This window comes from Corvus moneduloides, chromosome 13 (assembly GCF_009650955.1).
Source record: "Corvus moneduloides isolate bCorMon1 chromosome 13, bCorMon1.pri, whole genome shotgun sequence".
Taxonomy (NCBI): Eukaryota; Metazoa; Chordata; class Aves; order Passeriformes; family Corvidae; genus Corvus; species Corvus moneduloides.
In genome coordinates this window covers 10377261-10395164 of record NC_045488.1, presented here as the reverse complement: position 1 = coordinate 10395164, position 17904 = coordinate 10377261, and the positions used below count along the sequence as shown (strand labels likewise).

The following is a 17904-nucleotide window of genomic DNA, read 5'->3' as shown; positions in this document are numbered from 1 at the left end:
AGCAGCCAAAGCTCACTGCAGTCCTGGTTTGCCTCTATAGTCACCTCTGGAACTGAAGAAAACCACCACCACCTGCTTGAATTCCTCTCAAGCTTTAACTATAAAGTCGTACTGGTTTAGCTATAAGTAAGAATGCTGTAATGTTTTTTAAATAAATTTGACAAGATAGAACTTGTAACTTTAAAGTGTTAAATCTAGATTTATTGAAATACAGACATTATTTTCCCCATGAGATGCTGTAAAAAAAAATACGAAGGATTTCATGACAAATTGGTATGTAAAGAAATCATCTTTGTGAGAGGCTGTGTAGATAACGAATCTCTTGAAAAGATGGTTTGAAAAGGTTAGAGTCACCTATTTAATTTATATACAGTACACATTAATGTACATTTATTAATGGTATGTGTTAATGTTCTTCTCAAACTTTTTGTGAAGAGTTAAAGCATTGAAGATCACAACCCCTAAGGTTCTAAAAGGACCAAATTGTAGCTTTGATTTTGCTTAAGTTCTCCTCTTATGGTGGGAATTTATGGACACACCCTAAGACATGAGTGACAGATACCCCCCACAGATCAGGTTAAGTAAAGAACATTCCTGAAAACAAAGGCTTTGCCCACATTAACTTAAAAAGTTGACAAGTAAAAATTTATATATAAAAATGTGCTGTAGACGAGTTACAGTAAAGCTCTAATATTTCCTGATGCAGTATGACAAGTGAGGTTCACTCACCAAATTCTCATTACAGTACCCAGACCGTAGGAAATTGCTGGTAAAGATCTCCCTTCTGTGTAGAGCCATTTTTGACCATGAGCATTTGTTTTACCCTTGCCATTTCCTGTCCAGAAGGCTGCAGCAGTGCCAGCTCTATGTGACAAGAAGCCCTTAGGTTGCATCTGCCTTCTCTCAGCAGCAGAGAAGTGTTTCTCCTGTAGCTGAGACCCACTGAGGATGCTCCTGGTGTTACATTGCTGTGCACTTCCGTGGAGAGGTGGAGTCTGCGTTTGCTTTTTTCCGGATACTTTCTGTAAGAGAGAATGATCTACTGCACAGAAATACAAAGCCATGGCAGGATGTGTTCATTTATTAGAGAAAGAGGTTACATGTAATGGAAGCAAGGGGGCAGGGCAGGTGCTTTCAGCTCGTGTGAATTGGCTTCACTGAAGTTTTCCTTTGTGTATGTTGTCTAAGCACAGAATTTGGTAAATTGATTCAAATAATGCTCAGTATGCATTATTTGAAGGAAGACAAAAGCATTACCTGCTAAATCTCTTCTCCCGATCCCCACCAGGCCTTCATACAGTCCCTTGATTGGATTTTCTCCTGCAGTGATCACACCATGGAGCCAGATCAGCAGCATTCTGTGGCCGTGTTCCCTGTAGCTTTTAGCGCCTGGCAGGATCAAACCACAGATGAAATCCTGCACTCTGATCAGAGCAGATTTCTGCACTGGTGGGTTTGCACACCCCTCCCTCCTCTTTGGATTTTACTAGGAGGCTGTAAAGCATGGTTTTAATTCCTGGTTGTGATGTGATTGCTGGATTTGTCTGAAACTTAATGGAGTGGCTATTGTTGCACAACCTTTCATGGCAATACAGTTTCTACCTTCAGAGCACAGCTTGGCCCCTTGTTCATATCATCCAAACTACAGAGTCCTTACAACAGCCAAACTAGCAGTGATCTGCTTCTGACTCTCAGACCCTGCTTCTGCTAATGTAATTCTTAAATTCTAAAGAATTCACTTCATGCCTTCTTGTTTCTTAGAAGAAAGAAGTAAAACCAGCAAGTTTCTTCTTCTATAGAATAGGCCTGGTAAGTGTCTCATAAGCAAAGAACCACTAATTCCCCTGTTTGAATGTTTTATTCCTAGATAAATTACACTGTGTAGCTAGTTCCACATTCAGTAAAACCAGAATTTTTAACCTAGTCTTTTGGTTGCTTCAAATAAACCAACTGGTTTTCTTCATGCTTTGCTCTTACTGCAGCTTTATCTGCTAGAAACAAAGTCCAAAGGAAGAATGCAAAATACCTGAGAAGTTTTTTTATACCTGTCCATTGTTGCTCAATGGCCCTAATGTGGTCATCTGTGAATTTCCAGTAATGTGCCAGCTTCTTCCATTCCCCAGGTTTGAGGTACTTAGTGGCTAATCTCCACATGACTGAGCGAATGTGCTGTGTTTCTAGCCTGTGATCCTGCTTAAAGGTCAAGTGCTTTGCCACCCACGAGCTGGAGTCGCTGTTCAGGTTCCCCTGAAAAGCCAGAACAGGGGGTTCAGTCGGGTGCTGCAGCAGTGCCTGTGGATCTGCAGCCTCCCCCATTCACAGCTCTGTGGTCCCTGCGAGTTCCTTCTGGCACAGCTCATTTTTACATTCTCTTTATTCTCATTTCACTCTGTGCTAATCAGGGTTAAAACTCTGGTAATGGCCACTTCGCTGTGGAACTCCATTCGGATCACAATTTGCATTTCTACACTGCCTTTTATCTGGGGTTTGGTGCAGAATCATTTAATTAAATCTCCTGCTTCCCTGCAACATCAGCTTGTGCTCACAGCCCTTACATGCCAGGCTGCAAAGAGGCTGAACAACATTTCCTTGAGCTGCATGGGAAGCCAATGCAAGGGCCTGATACGAAGAGCTTTAGTCCTGAAGCTGCACCTGAGCTACAGGCACATGCCTCCTTTTCTTCCTTTTCTTCCCCCTCTAGAGCACCAGTATGGGAAGATGCCCAAAATCTTAACATGCAAGGAGTATGACATTTGGCTGTACTTTCAGCTCACTCTGCTCAGCTTGGTTTGGGCACAGCCTTGGGGTAGGCAGGGTTTCAGAGGGGAGACTGGGGCTAAGAGGCTGCACTTTGTGGGAGAAGTTGGTTGTATGACTCCAACAGGAGCCATCTCCTCCCACTGCTGAAAAACTCCCAAAATCCCATTTGGTGAACTCAGGCCAAGCATTTTCCTGCTCAGTCCTTCAGTTTCTCCTTCTGGGAAAAGGAACTAATTCTATCCCTTTGGGAGCAGCTGTTAAATAACTTTTGGAAACCCCCATTCCCATCAGTACAACTTGGGATTTCTAACAGAGGCCTTTTGAAATAAGGAAAGCCTTAAGTAGATGCTGTTGGCATGGCGCGGACTTCTGTTTTTCTTAAGTAAGGGGATGAAAATAGAGGTCAGTCACGGGATGTCCTGTATTTCTTTTCCTTTGACAGCTGGTATATGGAGTCTCAATGGAGAGGAGAAAGCACAGGGGCCGTTGTGTAAGCTGCTCACCTTCTCCCATTTGTAAAATCGATCGGCTCTGATAATCATGTCCACCAAGTTGATGTGATTGCCTCGGGCAGCGACATCCAGAGATGTTTTCCCTTGCTGAAATCAGAAAGGGAAAATGAGCTGGAAAAGACTTTGCACCTTAGGAGGTACAATCTCCACGCCCACCCAGCATCTGCAGCAGCAGGCACATGGACTATTGAGTAATGCATCCAGCCAGGACCTATTCTCCACCTGTCAACACCTCAGATGTGAGCTGGTGTCAAGCTCCTGTGTTCAGGGCATGGGGAGTGGTTTTCCAGGCCCTGCAACATCTCCTCTGTTGCTACAAGGGATCTGCCTGTTTTGCAGAAGGCACTGGAAAAGCTTCCTGCAACCCACCAACATGAGAGCAGCCATCAGAGGACCAGCTCAGCTCTGCAATCCAAGGTATTTTATAGCCTTTTGCACAGCAGGTTTGCTGACACATGAAACCAAAGTGATTTATACAACCTCATTAACTTTATAGGCTCCAGATACACATGATTAGAAATGGTCTCCTGGGAGAAGCACAGGCTGATGGGACTATGAAAATGTGACTATGTTCCTTTCATGAATATGATTTTGGATTGGGCAGGGGGAGATTTGTATTTCTATCTAAAATCAGAAGGCAGAAAAGAACAAGCTTTGAAAGTTGTATGAAGGAAAGCAAGCCACCCCAGGCACCAGGCACACCACGAAGAACAGTTCTAGGCTCAGATGTGAGCAGAAACCCAAATGGATACAGAAAAGCATGAATGTGTCTGTCCCCTGTGCTGAGTGTCACTGCGGTTCCACAGAGTGCTGGAAGGTGGCAAACATTCACCATAGCTGAAGGCCAGTTCAGCTGGGTGGCTTCAGGTCTGCACTTGCTCTAACCCACTGCAAATGGCAAACACTATTTTAATCTCTGCCCAAGGCCCTCCAGCATTTTCTGGGCACACACTACATTTTCAGGCCACCTGCAATTCATTCTGTTGATTTTATTAGATGGCAAAAGCCCCAGAATTGTGCCAGATCTATACCAAACAGATCCTTTCAACCCATTAGAACATGTGTGCTGTAATTTTTGAGGTATATTACTCATCATTATTTGAGGAAATCTTTGATATCACTGTTCATGATAGTACAAGTAGAAGGAACTAGAACAACTTTGAGAAGGAAAGCATTGTTCATTGTGTGAACTATTTTCTACCTGTCTAAGAACCAGTCACTTCTTTCCTGGAAAACACATCATAATAACCTACTCAGCTGTGTTTTAAGGCCTTATCCCTGGAAATATCTGGATTTTAATATTACTAGCCTTCCTTGAAAATTATGAAAACCACTGGGAGAGACCATCTATGTATATTTTCCCTCCATACTTCCACAGCACCTGCTTCACCTATGGAGACCTTTACCTTGTCTGTTAGCTTCAGATTAACTCCTGCAATGAGAATCATCTCAGCAATGTCCTGCCTGCCGTGCTCCGCAGCAATGTGGAGTGAGGTCTGCTGCCTCTGCAGAAGGAAGGAGAAAGGACTACACTTCAGAAAAGGACAAATGTGAGGCTGGAAGGCTGGAAAACTACCAGAAGGAACCTTGGGACTGTTTACTGGAAACTAGTAAAGTCAAACATAAAATGTGTAAATTTTACGGCGTCATCAGGAGAGAACATAGCTACAAGTATGAACATTAACCAAAACAAGCTAAACAAAGGCTCTCATTCAGAAAATTACAATTTGGTGAGACAACCAGCTACCTCCAGGCTTGCCTCCTATTCTCAGCCCTCCAAACATTTTGCAGAATATCTTCCTGCTTGAAATTTCTCCTACCTGTTTCCAGCAAGGAGGAGAGAGCCTGACTATGCAATGCTGCAGGGGACACAGCACAGCTCTCAAGTTGGATGCTATCAAGTGACTACTTCACTGAAACACTCAGAATTGGTTCACAGGTGTCACATTTCCTAAGCTGCGCTTCCAGAACCACATTTTAAAGTGCTCCTCTTTAATCCTGTCCCCAAGGTGATAAAATCTCCCATGAAACTGGTTCACATTTCAAAGACAAAGAACAGGAGCTGCAGTCTTACATTATCTGGAATGTCAAGGTCACACTCTGCACTGATGAAGAGCTTCAACATGGCTGGGAAGTTCTGCAGGACTGCAATATGTGTTGCTGATGCATTTTGCTGTGGAAAGAAGATCCTGCACTTAGGGAGAGCTTAGCTCATAGCACTGAAAGGACCTGCTGCGCCCAGCATGTCCTATTCTATCACAGCTGCCAGTCTGCACTGGGGGATGACGGGGATACTGCAGCACTAATCCTCCCACAGTTGCTTCGTGCTCTTGAGCAGCTCCACAAACTGGTTTTACCTTTTTGTTGGTGGTGAGAGCATAGAGAGGGACTCACATGATTGAGAGCATCCACGTGGATTCCTGCGTCCAGGAGGAGCCTGGCTATCTCCTCATAGCCATGAAGTGCTGCATAATGAAGGCAGCTCATCTTTTTCTGAGAGGCAAGTCAGAAGAGTGGAGTGTTAGTCAGGGACTCACCCCAGCGGCTGCAGTTGTTACAGACTATCCACAGAGAGCTCCCTGCTCCCTCCTGTGAGAGTCCTATGGCCCTGCACTGACAAATTCAAGGAGATTGTCTCCAGCCAAACCAGTCCCAGGGAGCTTCACCTGCCTCTTTGTACAAAACCACATTTACCTTCCTCTAACTCCCTGTGCTATTCCTGAATGCAGGGTTCCACATGACCTCTCTCTATAATGGGTGACCTGGGAAGCGACAGGTCTGGGCATAAATCCACAAAGTAGGGTTTGGGAATGGAATCACCTCCATGGAGCTAACCTGGGTTTGGGCATTGACATCAGCACCTGCTTCCACGAGCAGCTTCACACAGTGGCTGTGTCCCCCCTCAGCAGCCAGGTGCAGAGCCGTGAGTCCCTCCTGCACAAGGCAAGAAAGGACACAAGCAGCATTTCTGTAGACAAGGCTGAGACAGAGCGGCAGAATGAGTCAGACTCTACCCCATCTTCTGAATCCATGACACGTTACAGTACCAGTTCTGAGGGCCAGGGATCTCCAGTTGATTGTTAGGAAAATAGAGGACACAATTATCTGCTGTGGACATACCAGAGTACTGTTCTGTCCCAAATGTCATTGGCTGTGGGCCACAAGATAGTCACTGTGTTCACCCTCTTTCCTCCCCTCCAGCCTCTCAAGAAAGGATTTCACACGGACAGTAAAGACAAATCATTTTCCTGGAATAGCCCAGAGACAAAACTAGAAACCTGTGACCCTCAGTCACTGGTTCTCCCTTCTGAGGGTTGCAGCTCATTTCATTACAAGAGAACAGAAGCAAGCAGAATTCCTAAGTGATTTAATCTAGTTTTATTATTGCTCTTTGCACAAAGGGCAGCTCATGTGGGGGTAGACAGATGTACCAGTTACCACAGAAGGTGGCTCCCCCTTTCCTTCAGATCTTAATTACAATCGAATACACTTTCAAAGACAGTAACCAAGTAAGACTAAAAAAAATGCAGATAAACTTAATTGGGAATGTGCCCTGGAATAAGTAACAGTGATACTAAGCCAATATTTGCTATCTAAATCATTAACTGTGTTCCAGCCATATAATTTTCCAGAGCGGATCTGTCAAAAGGGAGATCTCAAACAGAAGGTCCATATGTTCAGTAACTAAGTCAATATTAAAGCATGGTGAAGTTTAGTTTAAAACACACTCAATAACCATTTAGGCACTTGAATGTACAAGGGTCAGGGAGAGAAAGGGAGATTAAATGGAGTGATAAGGTAGGTGAGCAGATACAGCAGGAAGAGAATGCAACACTTTAAAGCTGGAAATTGGTCCAAGACGGATGTCACCTTTCACTGACACTCTGCAAGTGTGACCTGCATTTACCCACGTAGGCTTTAGATAAAATCAGCTATTTTCTAGAGCTTTCCTGTCAATACTGACTCTTCAGCCTGATGACTGTGGCAGGAGAGTATTTCTAGGAAGGAAAAGGGCAAAACTGATGTGGTTTTCATTTAATTTAAATGTACTTACCAAGTTTTTTTCATCAAGGTCCACTCCAACATCTATAATCTTCTCCAGCACAGAGAAGTGTCCATTTTTAGCAGCTAAATGCAATGCTGTATTTTCTTCCTGAAAGTAAACATTACTTTATAAATGTATGTCTCACAGGACTGAGTGTTCATATGCCACAACCTTGCACAGAGTATATCCAGTGTGGCTGAAAGGGAGGTTGTAACCAGTAGCACAAATCTGAAGCAATCTTCCTATAGCTGCAGCAGTGAGGGAAGAACCCCAGCTACCTTAAACTGGAGCATGGTCCACCAGGCTTGCTGTGTGTCCTGCCAGAAAAGTCCTGGAGAGTAAATCATGAACTGTACAAGAAAATGGCTTGAAGAGGACAGGGAAGAAAAGCCCTGACATATCACAGCCATAGTTACAACTGTAGACAAGTTGCTGGCATGAGCCTCATTTGCTGTCCTGTTCCTGGGTTTTCACATCCCCTAAATCCTTGGACTTCACCTCCCTTGCACATGGTTTTGTGCCTGTACCTTGTCTTTGGCACTGTGAGAACAACCCAGCTGAATGAGGAACTCCACCACCTCCAGCTGCCCGTACTCTGCGGCCAGGTGAAACGCTGTCCTGTCCATCTTTGAAAGGAAACAGAGAAACACAGTCCAAAAGGCTCAGAAAGCACAAGATCAGATCATCTGCTGCAAGAAGCCTGACCAGAGCCAAAATCCCCATAATCCCTAAGCTCACTCTGCAGGAAGGCTTCTGGGAGTAGTGTTGTCTGACTCTGATTCTCTTCCCAAGACCAAGTGCAACACTCCTACTAAGCTCAGCAAAGCAAGACCAGACCTCATGAAACAAAGCCATGAAGAGCCTTCCTACCTTGTCTGTCTCATCCACACACACATCCTCCAAGTCCTGTACGATGAACTCCATGACCTGGATGTGTCCCCTCTGAGCTGCACAGTGGAGCAAGTTCATGCCATGCTGGAGAGGAGATAAAGGCCTGCTCATATTACAAGTCCAAGACTGTGGGGCAGTCAGTCTCTTTTGACAACCTGTTCCACTTAGCAAAGACCCATTTCATCCCTCCCTACACCTCTAGGGCTAAACCTCCCTGTGCTGCAGAAAGCAAGTTATGACTGAAATATTAATGCTCTTTTTCCCAGCCAAGGTCTGTTTTAGAATACGCAGACTGCTGTTTACAGAATCCATTTCCCATTTCTGTAACACCTTCCCCATCAGCACTGCACAAACATGAGGTGAGGAAGCTGTGTGCATCTCTAGAACTCAAATTATTCCACCTGTTTTAGGGATAAGTCAGAGTGCAGATGGCAGTCCCCAAAGTAGATGCTGTTACACACGACTGAACTCACAGGTATGCCTTTCTCTGTCCCCCAACACTGTCTAGAGCCAAGTGATGCATTCACATGGGGAGACTCTCACCCTATTGACACAGCTAATCTTGGCCCCAGCACTGATGAGGATATGCAGGACTTGGAGGTGACCAAACCAGGCAGACAGGAGAAGAGCATTCATTCCAAACTGGGCAAAAAGAAGAGAGATACTTACAGTTAAACTACAGCCACCACCATCCCCACCCTGGAGGGAAGCTGTTCCCTTAGCTTAATGAAGTTTCCCAAATCTTTTTGTTTCTCACTGGTATATTTTTAGCTGCACTTTCTCCAAGTATTATTATTCCTATCACAGATATTCACAGCAGCTGAGCAGAGACCTGCCTCTTGGCAGCTACTATATATTTAATGGTGTGTGTTAGCCTGGGTGTATGGGGGAGAGAAAACTTGTTGGCTGTCACTGTCATCCCACAAGCCCCATCAACACAGCCAGAAGAAGCCAAGCATCCCCATGGTCTATGGAAAACTTCACAGATTCTACCAGCCTATTCCAAGTCACTGTACACGCAAGGAAAAGGCCAAAATACAGAGCACAGACACGTGCAAACAAGGCTTGCTCCAGCCCCTTGCTCAGCAGGTGCAGTGTGTCACCCTGTGCCACCCACCCAGGGCTAAAGTGCAGTCTGTAACTGCTGGCCTAGCACCCAGTCCCTGGCGCTGCCCCAACACTGAACACATCTGCAGCACATGCAAGGGTCGCCTTTGTACACTGTCTTCGTCATCCACAGGGACATCGTGATCCAGGAGCAGTCGCACAGCATCCACGTTCCCTGCTCCCGCAGCCCAGTGCAGGGCAGTCCGGTCCGTCTGGAAGGTAAGGACAGAGACAGAGAAGGCTGATGTATGTGAAGTGTGTGTATCCACCAGCCCTTCTGAAGGCCGAAATATCCTTGGCCGTCTATGGAGCCAGAATTTCTCGCACTGTGCAGGGGTTTCTTTGGATGCAGTCCTCTCTGCTCTCCTGTCAGGCAGACAGGTGCTAGTCACCTTCTACTCAGGAACTGCAGTTCTGGACTATAATGACAGCACAGAGTGAAGAACATTGCTGACCATAAATGGAGAAACTGAAACACTAGGGATGGATGCAATCCTGTATTTCTACTAGTCAACAAAGAAAGACCTGCACCAGAAACAGAGTTTCTTATAGCCTCGCTGTACAGCAATAGCAAAATCAAAGCCTTTCATGGTAATCATGTCTATCTGGCACTTGCAGCTTTCCAGTGTGGCCAGGATGATAGTGCTGGGGGTCTCACTGTGTTGTGAAAACTGCTTGGCTGCCACAGGCCCTATTTGGCACTGGGTGTTGTATTTTAAAGCTTTGACAAATGAAGCAGTTAATAAGAAGAGTAGTGCTAAGGAGCTGCAGTTCTGAAACATGCCCTCAGCACTTCTGCAGCTTAGAGGTGGAAAAACCCAGGACTTACATTGTTTTTGGCTTTGATGTCAACTCCTCTCCTGATGAGTTCCTCCATCCTGGCTGTATCATTTCGCTTCACTGCATCATGGAACTCCTTCTCTGACTGAAGCACTGCAGCAGAGCAGAAGAATGAGCATTAAAACAGTGCTGGTAAGGAGCATGGGGCAGCATGCCCCAACAAACCTCCCCTTCATCTCACTGGGCCCTGTGGCTTCAGGGAAGGATGACTGCAGAAAGATTCTTCCAGCAAGAATCCCAGCCCTACAGATGTTGGCATGTTTGCTGGATTTATCTTCTTCCACTGTCTCTCCTTCCCTGAGTACCCCTGTGCCGCATCAGTGCTCTTCCAGTCCTACCCACTTCTCTTCTAATTCAGTGTCTTTCTCTGCATGGATTTGCTCCAGCTGCAAAAGCTTTTGATCCATGAGGTCCATATCCTCTGGGCACCCTCTGAGGCCCAGAGTCAGCATGAAGGCTCTGAGAGATGACACAGACCCTTTCTTCCATCCTTCCACGTACATCCCACTGCTCTACAAGGAGGCCTTTACACATGGTCCCCCTCCAGGCAACCTGAAGCAGCCAAGCAGTACAAAACTGCCAGCCCAGCCTGTGATTAGTGTTGCATCTCTTAATAAACCATGGCAGTTCTGCACATAATTTACCATGACTGGCAGTATTTGTCCTGCACAGTTAGGCACGATTTAAGTGTGTTTACTCTCCATGCTGGGCCTTGCCCCAGCAATCTTCTCCTTGATCGAATAAACCTTCCTGCCAAGAAACAAGAGCAAGGCTGTGACTGCCATGGCCCGACAGGGAGGCTCTAAAGGCTTTTGGCAAGGCTGGTGTCAGTGCTTGTTGCACTCAGTCTCTGTCCTAGCGCTTTTGGGGAATTCTTTCACTAAGTTCTTGAGTCAGACCCTTGGCCTGTCACGTCCCACTGGAGAGCTGGCCCAGAGGCTTTGCTCTCCTCTACACTTCTACAGAGCTCAGGCTGCAAGTTGAGGACCTCAATGCAACTTCGTTTTGTTTCAACATATCAACTAAATACTAACCACATGCCATGTGAAAGGCATCAAAACATATTATTGTTCCCATTCCACCACACTGAAGGAGATAAACAGGAGACTTGCTGCCTAAATAGCACTATTAATCCCTTCAGAGGGCACAGAAGAAAGGCATCCCTACTGTGGACTCTTAAAGCAACAGACGTATAATCTCATCCTCCAATTTCCATTCCCCTTGCCTTCAAAAAAAACTTCATCTCAAGAAAAGCACAAATAACACAAATCTTAATGCTAGACAGGATCATTCAATAGTGTGTTTATCCACTTAACACCAGACATGGTCATCTGAGAGTGTGTATTCAAGAGTGCTGGACCTGCTGCTACAATGAAGGCAGTAGGATTTGGACACTGATTTCTGCAGAAACAGGATTTCCTGTACTGTATATTAAGACTCTGTTATCACCTGGTCAAGTGTGTTAACAGGATTGCATTTCATCCCGCATGGACCCTTCATTTGAGAGGAAATATCAGGAGAACTTGTGAAAAACATACTGAGTTTTTGTTAATTATTAACATCAGTGACTACACACATACCACCTCCTTGTAAATGCTTATCTCCGTCCAGTGGAGTAAATCTTACGTTTCATTAAGCAAATGCTTCTGCCCCTGCTCTCCAGGTGACAGAAATGTGTTGTTACATTTTATGGTCACACAAAGTATCATTTTCAAGAGATGCCAAACCACCTTATTTATTCTCTGCACTGCCTGTGAAGATGCAGTAACAAACATGGCATTGCTAAGGCTGTAGAAGCCACAATTTATTTCTTTTCAGCAACACATGAGTACCAGTTTGATGGTCTGAGTTTCCTATTTAAGATCCACAGCGGCTCTGTAAGTGTAAATGCACCCCTCATCATGGCATCCACCTGTCCAACATTTCAGTGGATATTTAGCAGTTTTCCTTCTCTTTCAAACTCAGGTTCCAGGGTATTTCATAGCTTGTGTTACTGAAGAGGCATTCACTTACCCCAAACAGCATGGAAAACATTTTAAATTATTTACCCTCAGTGCAATGTACCAACTCACAGGCAGTTTATTATGCAAGAGATGTAGAAAAGCAGCAAAGGCGGTGAAAGACATGCAAAGAAACGTGCAAAAACCATCCACTGGGCTCTAACTGGGGCTGCAGGACATAAAGACAACCTGGGATGGGGACGGGGGAACCAGAGGGCCAAAACCCCCAAGTGCGGGATACCAGAGTTACGTGCAGCATCTCAGCGGTACAGGATGCTCCGGGGCAACAGCAGTCTTGATTCACTGGTAGGTTTATACACCTGCTTTGTTTCCGAGCGGATTTTCACGTGTCCGGTTATTCCTTAGAGCATCCCGGCTCTGCCCCTCAGTCCCGCCGGCGCTCACCCGCCCCCGCCACACGAATCGCCCCTCACGGCGCTGCGCCCCGCTCCCCGCTGGGGCAGCCCCCGCCTCGGCCCCACGCACTCACGGGTGTCGCCTTCCGACGCCAAGTCGTCCCCCATGTCGCGACACAGCGGGCTCAGCGCGCCACAGGGTGGGCTGAGGCGCGTTCCCGCCGCCTCAGGGCGGGCTGACAGGCGCGTCCCCGCCTCCTCGCAGGTCACCCCGCCGCCGCAGAGCTGCTCCTTTGCTGCTCTTTAAAGCAAAATATCATGAACCAAGCCCGCTTTCCGACAAACACGATGCTTTCGGGCCGTTTGGGAAGGACTTGAGCGGGGGCATGCAGCCGCCGCCATTTCGGCCTGGTGCCGCTCTTCACCTCAGCGCGGCTCTGCTGAGTGCTGCTGCTTCGAGGTGGTGGGTGGTTTAATTTAAAATTAATTTAACTCTGTTTCCAAAGCAACTGGGGAGGAGAGGGATTTCTAATCAGTAGGAAATACGGGGAGGAGAGGGGTTGGGCTTTTTTCCGCTGAAAGCAGGGCTCATGGGTTGATGTTTCCAGGGAATGAGGTGCCCTTGTTACCACACGTCCCTGAGCAGGTGCAGGAGGGGGCAAAAGGGCTTTTCCTTCAGAGTTTTAGTGAATTCTCCAGTTGCAGCGCCTGGGCTGGTTTTGTCTTTTATTTTCTTCTCCATTTTGATAGTATGATAAGGAAGAAACCAGGCTGAGCTGAGGTTGGGGGGAGCATCACATCTGTTTCTGTGGGTTTCCCACCCCCCACCCAGTACTCCTTCACTGGAATCCTTCATCCAGCTCTGGGACTCCCCAGCGTAAGAAGGATGTGGAGCAGCTGGAGCGAGTCCAGAGGAGGCCACAGAAATGTTCCAAGGGTTGGAGCACCTCTGCTCTGGAGCCAGACTGGGAGAGCTGGGGTTGTTCAGCCTGGAGAAGAAAAGGCTCCAGGGAGACCTTAGAGCCACCCGTGCCTAAAGGGGTGCCAAAAGAGCTGGAGAGGGACTTTAGACAAGGGCCTGAAAGGACAGAACAAATGGGAATGACTGCCCACTGACAGAGGGCAGGGTTAGATGGGATTTAGGAAGAAATTCTTCCTTGTGAGGGTGGTGAGGCCCTGGCACGGGTTTCCCAGAGAAGCTGGGGCTACCCCATTCCTGGAAGCATCCAAGGCCAGGTTGGATGGAGCTTGGAGCACCCTGGGATAGTGGGAAGGTGGTCCCTGGCCATGGAAGGTGGTGGAACTGGATTATCCTTAAGGTCCCTTCCAGCCCAGACCATTCTGTGATTGTTTGCTGCTGGTCTCAGGATAGGAGAGGTGACATCAGGTTTGTATGCCCTCTGCAGACCGTGCTGGCCCACAGATGGGGGCCTTGTCAGGACTCCCTGGAGAAGTCTCTCTGTACCGCTGATATTGGCTGTGAGCTCACTCTGATGCCTGTCACCACATGAGGGTGCCAGTGCTGTTCACCTGCCACGATTTCCTGCTCTAGCAATAAACTCCAAGGTGCAGATGGGGCTGTTCCCTGGGCTCAGGACAATTTTGGGGTACATCCCTATCTCAGGGATACTTGTGTGGGTCTGTGTTGCTCCTGTGAGAGAGCGTGGGGCATTTGGTGTGGTGCGAGGTGGGGGGGAGGCAGGCAGTGTCCTGGGGGTATGCAGAGATGCAGAGACCCTCTGCTTCTCCAGACATGTCCCTCTGTGGGCACAGCATACCAGAAATGTCTTCAGGGCAGGTAGACGGTGGTTTCCATTTCGATGAAATCCATCACCGAGGGATTCAGCAGCCAAGTGCTTGCTGATGCAGTTGAGCTACCACTACCACGGCTTGGCTTGTCCAGCTGTGAAATGGGGAGGTGGACCCTAAGCTCTTGGGCAAACACAGAATGTGTGGGGGTTTATAGATAGCTGCTGCTCTCAGAGATTTGGATTTGTGTTTTGTTTGCCTTTTATTCAAACTGAAGTAAAAAAAAAAAGACAATCTCTCTGGTAGGAAAAGTGAACATAAGGTCTGTTTGGATAAAGGGGAAGCCCTTCTTTTGTACAATATCTTAGCGGGTGGAGCATCCTCCCCGAGGAAAGGGGAAAGCTGGGTTTGATCCTTGTTTCTGCCGGAGGGGAGGTGCAAACCTCAGGCCACACAAGACCCCAGAGAGCACCGTAAACAACAGGCTGCAAGCATGCCTGGTGCGAAGAGTTTTTCTTGCTCTTTCCTGTTATTTTAAATAATTAATGACTTGATGGAGCAGGGAGTGGAGAAGGCAGGTGTCCCGTCTCCCTGGAGAGCAGTCCTGTGCACCCGGCAAAGACAGAGTCTTGCTCTTTCGCGATGAATATTTAAGTGTCTTCAGACAAACTGGAACGGCGCCAGCAGGAATGACTGAGAAAGGCTGAGCCCTTCCCTCTGGGTATCCTAGTGCCTGGGGGCTGAAGAAACAACGCTGAATAGGGCAGGGGAAAATCCCTGCTTGCATGGACTATGGAGGTACCGTGCATCCCAGCCTTAGGTGGGACCCCTGGCTCTTGCTAGCCTTTTGTTATGCTGTAAGAGATTCTTGGATGGAAAGCTGTCTGGATTTAACCTGCCACTGTTATAATGTCATTGTCTTCCAGAACTTGAATCAGCCAGGACTCATCACCCACAGCTCTTCTGCGGGTTAATGCTGATCTCGGAGGAGAAATAGAGCAGATGCACTGAGAGTTCGCATCTGTTTGTGAGCTTGGATGTTTCCAGCAGGCAGAAAAAAAGGCAATGTAGGCAGTTCCTTCTGTCCTTCCCAAAGTGGTATGTGTTCAGGGGTGGAAGGGACCAAGACTTTCTGCTGATACTAAGTACAGAATGCTGTGACGATTTATTAATGACACTGAACACTTGCCTAGCAATCCATTTATTAGCTTACAGACCTAAGAGAGCTCTTGGATTTTTCCACTAATGTTGTAGCATAAAGAATGACAGGGGAGGTGGTAATTTGAGCCCTTTTTGTAATATATTCCAGACATTGACCCCATCTTCAGAATTGTGTTAAAAATCTTTGACTTTATTTCACTTGAATAACTTTAGGTGAGCCAGCTTTGTGCTCTTTCTCACTTAGAAGTGAAGCTCTCTGACAGAGGATTTTGTGCTCTTATCTTGCATGCACAATTTTTATGTACTTCTTTAGGATAATCATTATTTTCAATCACTTTCAAAAATCACGAGCCAGGCTGCTTAAATCCATGTTATTTTAAAAATGTGCCTCTGTTAGTTCCCTGGTTTAGTTGTATACACTGTGATTTTCAAGCCAGTCAGATTTGCAGTTAGCCATGTAATACAACCCACCAAACCAGTATGTGTTTATGCAAGAAACAGTTGCTTACCTAGAGGTTTAGCGAATTGGACTTTAATTTATAATCTTCCTTTGGAAGCAAAAACTGGAAGGTGACTCCTGCCTGCAACTGCCTGTAGTTTGGGAAGTCAAGCTTCTGCTTCCTGGAGCTGCCCACGGCAGGGGAGCCTGGCTTGAGGAACAGCCTCCATCCTTGGAGGATTGTCTTTTCTGGCATATGCTGCCACAGACAGGAAATCGAATATTGCATGGGAGAGGGGATGACCACGTTCCTCTTTCAGTGCCGATGGACTGTTTTTATGTGACAGGGTGTCAAAACAGCCCATGTGCTAAGATCGCAACTGTGGGCTGTGCCTGGCAGCACCTGAACCAGATCTTTGGGCACTGTACACGGCTGCCACTGATGATGTGAGGGAGTTGTATGTTTGTGCCTCGTTTATGTCCCTGCTGTGGGTATATGAAAGGGACCAACCCTGCCATTTCTGTGCTCTTTCAGATATATCCCATTAGAATGGAATACACGTTACAGGCTCTGGCTGCATGGCTTCATGTGTGGCTCCAGCTTATTTATTTTTTGTCTGGGTTTGGCTTCTAGTTGTTCTGTAGACTAGGTTATTTTTGGTGCTTTCTTTGATAACTGTTCCTGTGACATGCTGCGGAGCCAGAACTCCTCTGGGAACATCCCAGAAATGCACACAAACATCAGCCCTGTAGCTTCTAATGCTCAACATATGGAGCTTTCAGAAGGCCTGGACACTTCACGGGACTCCACAAACCCACTCTGGAAGCCTGAGAAGGGTTCCAGCAATTTCCTCAAAGGCTGCATTCATTTCCTTGCAAGGCTTCCACAGAGGAACAGCTTGTTAGAGGGACCTGTGGAGCTTGGAAGCTTTGCCAATAATAATTCAGGCCCAATTCTGAAGTCAAATATTTAGCTAAACAGAGACTGTCTGATGACTGGATTAAACACAGACTGCATCTGAGTGAGCTCGACACTTCAGGTTTTTGTCAGTGTCCATTTCACAAGTCTGTAATTCCATTTTTCCTGTCTTCTGAGACTCTGTCATGCTGTGTAGTGTTTCAGACAGCACAGAATAAGGTATTTCAGCAGAGCTGTTGCTCCTAGCTCAGGAAGCAGCCTGAATCACAAAGTGACGTTCTTTGCTTCAGGTTTAGGAATAATCCAGTATTATGAGACTGGGAGGAAATCATGTTAGAGAAACTGAAGGGTTTGTTTGTTGGTAAGGAAAAGTCTCAAGGAGCCAGGGGATTGGTGAGTGAGCCTTGCCAGTGTGCTGCATGGTGCTGACACAGATAGCTCAGTCCATATTAACAGCAACTGGACGTTTCAGCTGGTGATTTGGCATTTCCCTCTCCTGTCACTCTCACTTCCCAAAGCCTATAGGCCTTTAAATCGCTTGTAAAGATAGATGAGCTTAAGCTTCTATGTAGCTTTGAAAGTGAAGCTTACATGTAATTAGCGCTGTGACGGGGGTTGCTCCTGACGGTCAGGCCACTCCTGTTGATCCCTGACCTCCACACAGAGCTTACTGACATGAGTCCAGTACATCTTCCAACTCGGTGTAGTCTCCTTCCAGCTGTGGAGAATTGGGCTCACATCTATCCTGCAGGAATACATGAGAGGCAAAAAAATACCTCTCCAGTATCTTTTGTACCTGAATGATATTTTAGAAATAACTGTAGGAGAAACAATTTGTTATTTCTGTGATGCTTGGCTGAGGGAGGTCTATACGAGCTCATCATGTTCACACTCTCTTAGTGGCTGAGTACCAGTGACCAGTAGCTGGGAGATTACTGGTTTGACAGTCTGTGTCTCATGGTGATGATCAGGTCACAGTGGTCATTCTGGCTGTGCTTTGAACTCTTTGCCTTACTGAAATCATGGAACCTGGTCTTTCAAAGCCGGGAATGTAACACTAGTGTGGTCTTAAAACATCTACTGTGTGACCAAAAGCAAATGTAGCAGGGAAGGATCTAAAGGCAA

At 46.6% G+C, this 17904-nt stretch overlaps 1 protein-coding gene across 7 annotated transcripts; it reads right to left on the bottom strand.

Moving 5' to 3' along the window:
- Positions 1–172: 172 nt before the first annotated feature.
- Positions 173–12996, bottom strand: ANKDD1A (ankyrin repeat and death domain containing 1A). Of its 7 annotated transcripts, none has more exons than XM_032122316.1 (15): positions 12646–12996; positions 10145–10248; positions 9408–9527; positions 8752–8850; positions 8188–8292; positions 7845–7943; positions 7327–7425; positions 6108–6206; positions 5667–5765; positions 5347–5445; positions 4679–4777; positions 3264–3359; positions 2046–2247; positions 1258–1320; positions 867–1022 (listed from the first exon to the last, which is right to left on the bottom strand). In XM_032122316.1, exons 1-15 carry the CDS (start codon positions 12677–12679, stop codon positions 961–963), a joined length of 1479 nt encoding a protein of 492 aa, XP_031978207.1. In that variant the 5' UTR covers positions 12680–12996; the 3' UTR covers positions 867–960. The 7 variants fall into 7 exon arrangements, with proteins under 7 accessions (XP_031978211.1, XP_031978207.1, XP_031978206.1 ...); XM_032122315.1 differs by having other exon boundaries at positions 1258–1389; positions 12646–12994; XM_032122314.1 differs by having other exon boundaries at positions 1258–1389; positions 9429–9527; positions 12646–12694.
- Between the last annotated feature and the right edge of the window lie 4908 nt (positions 12997–17904).

Coding starts and splice junctions, on each gene's coding strand:
- ANKDD1A (XM_032122315.1), bottom strand. CDS start 12,679: ATGGGGGACGACTTGGCGTCGGAAGGCGACACCC. Junction 8,293..8,751: donor AGATTAGCTGTGTCAATAGG/GTGAGAGTCTCC, acceptor TCTCCTCTCCAG/CATGGCATGAACTTGCTCCA. Junction 2,248..3,263: donor GATTTTACAAATGGGAGAAG/GTGAGCAGCTTA, acceptor CTGGCTTTTCAG/GGGAACCTGAACAGCGACTC.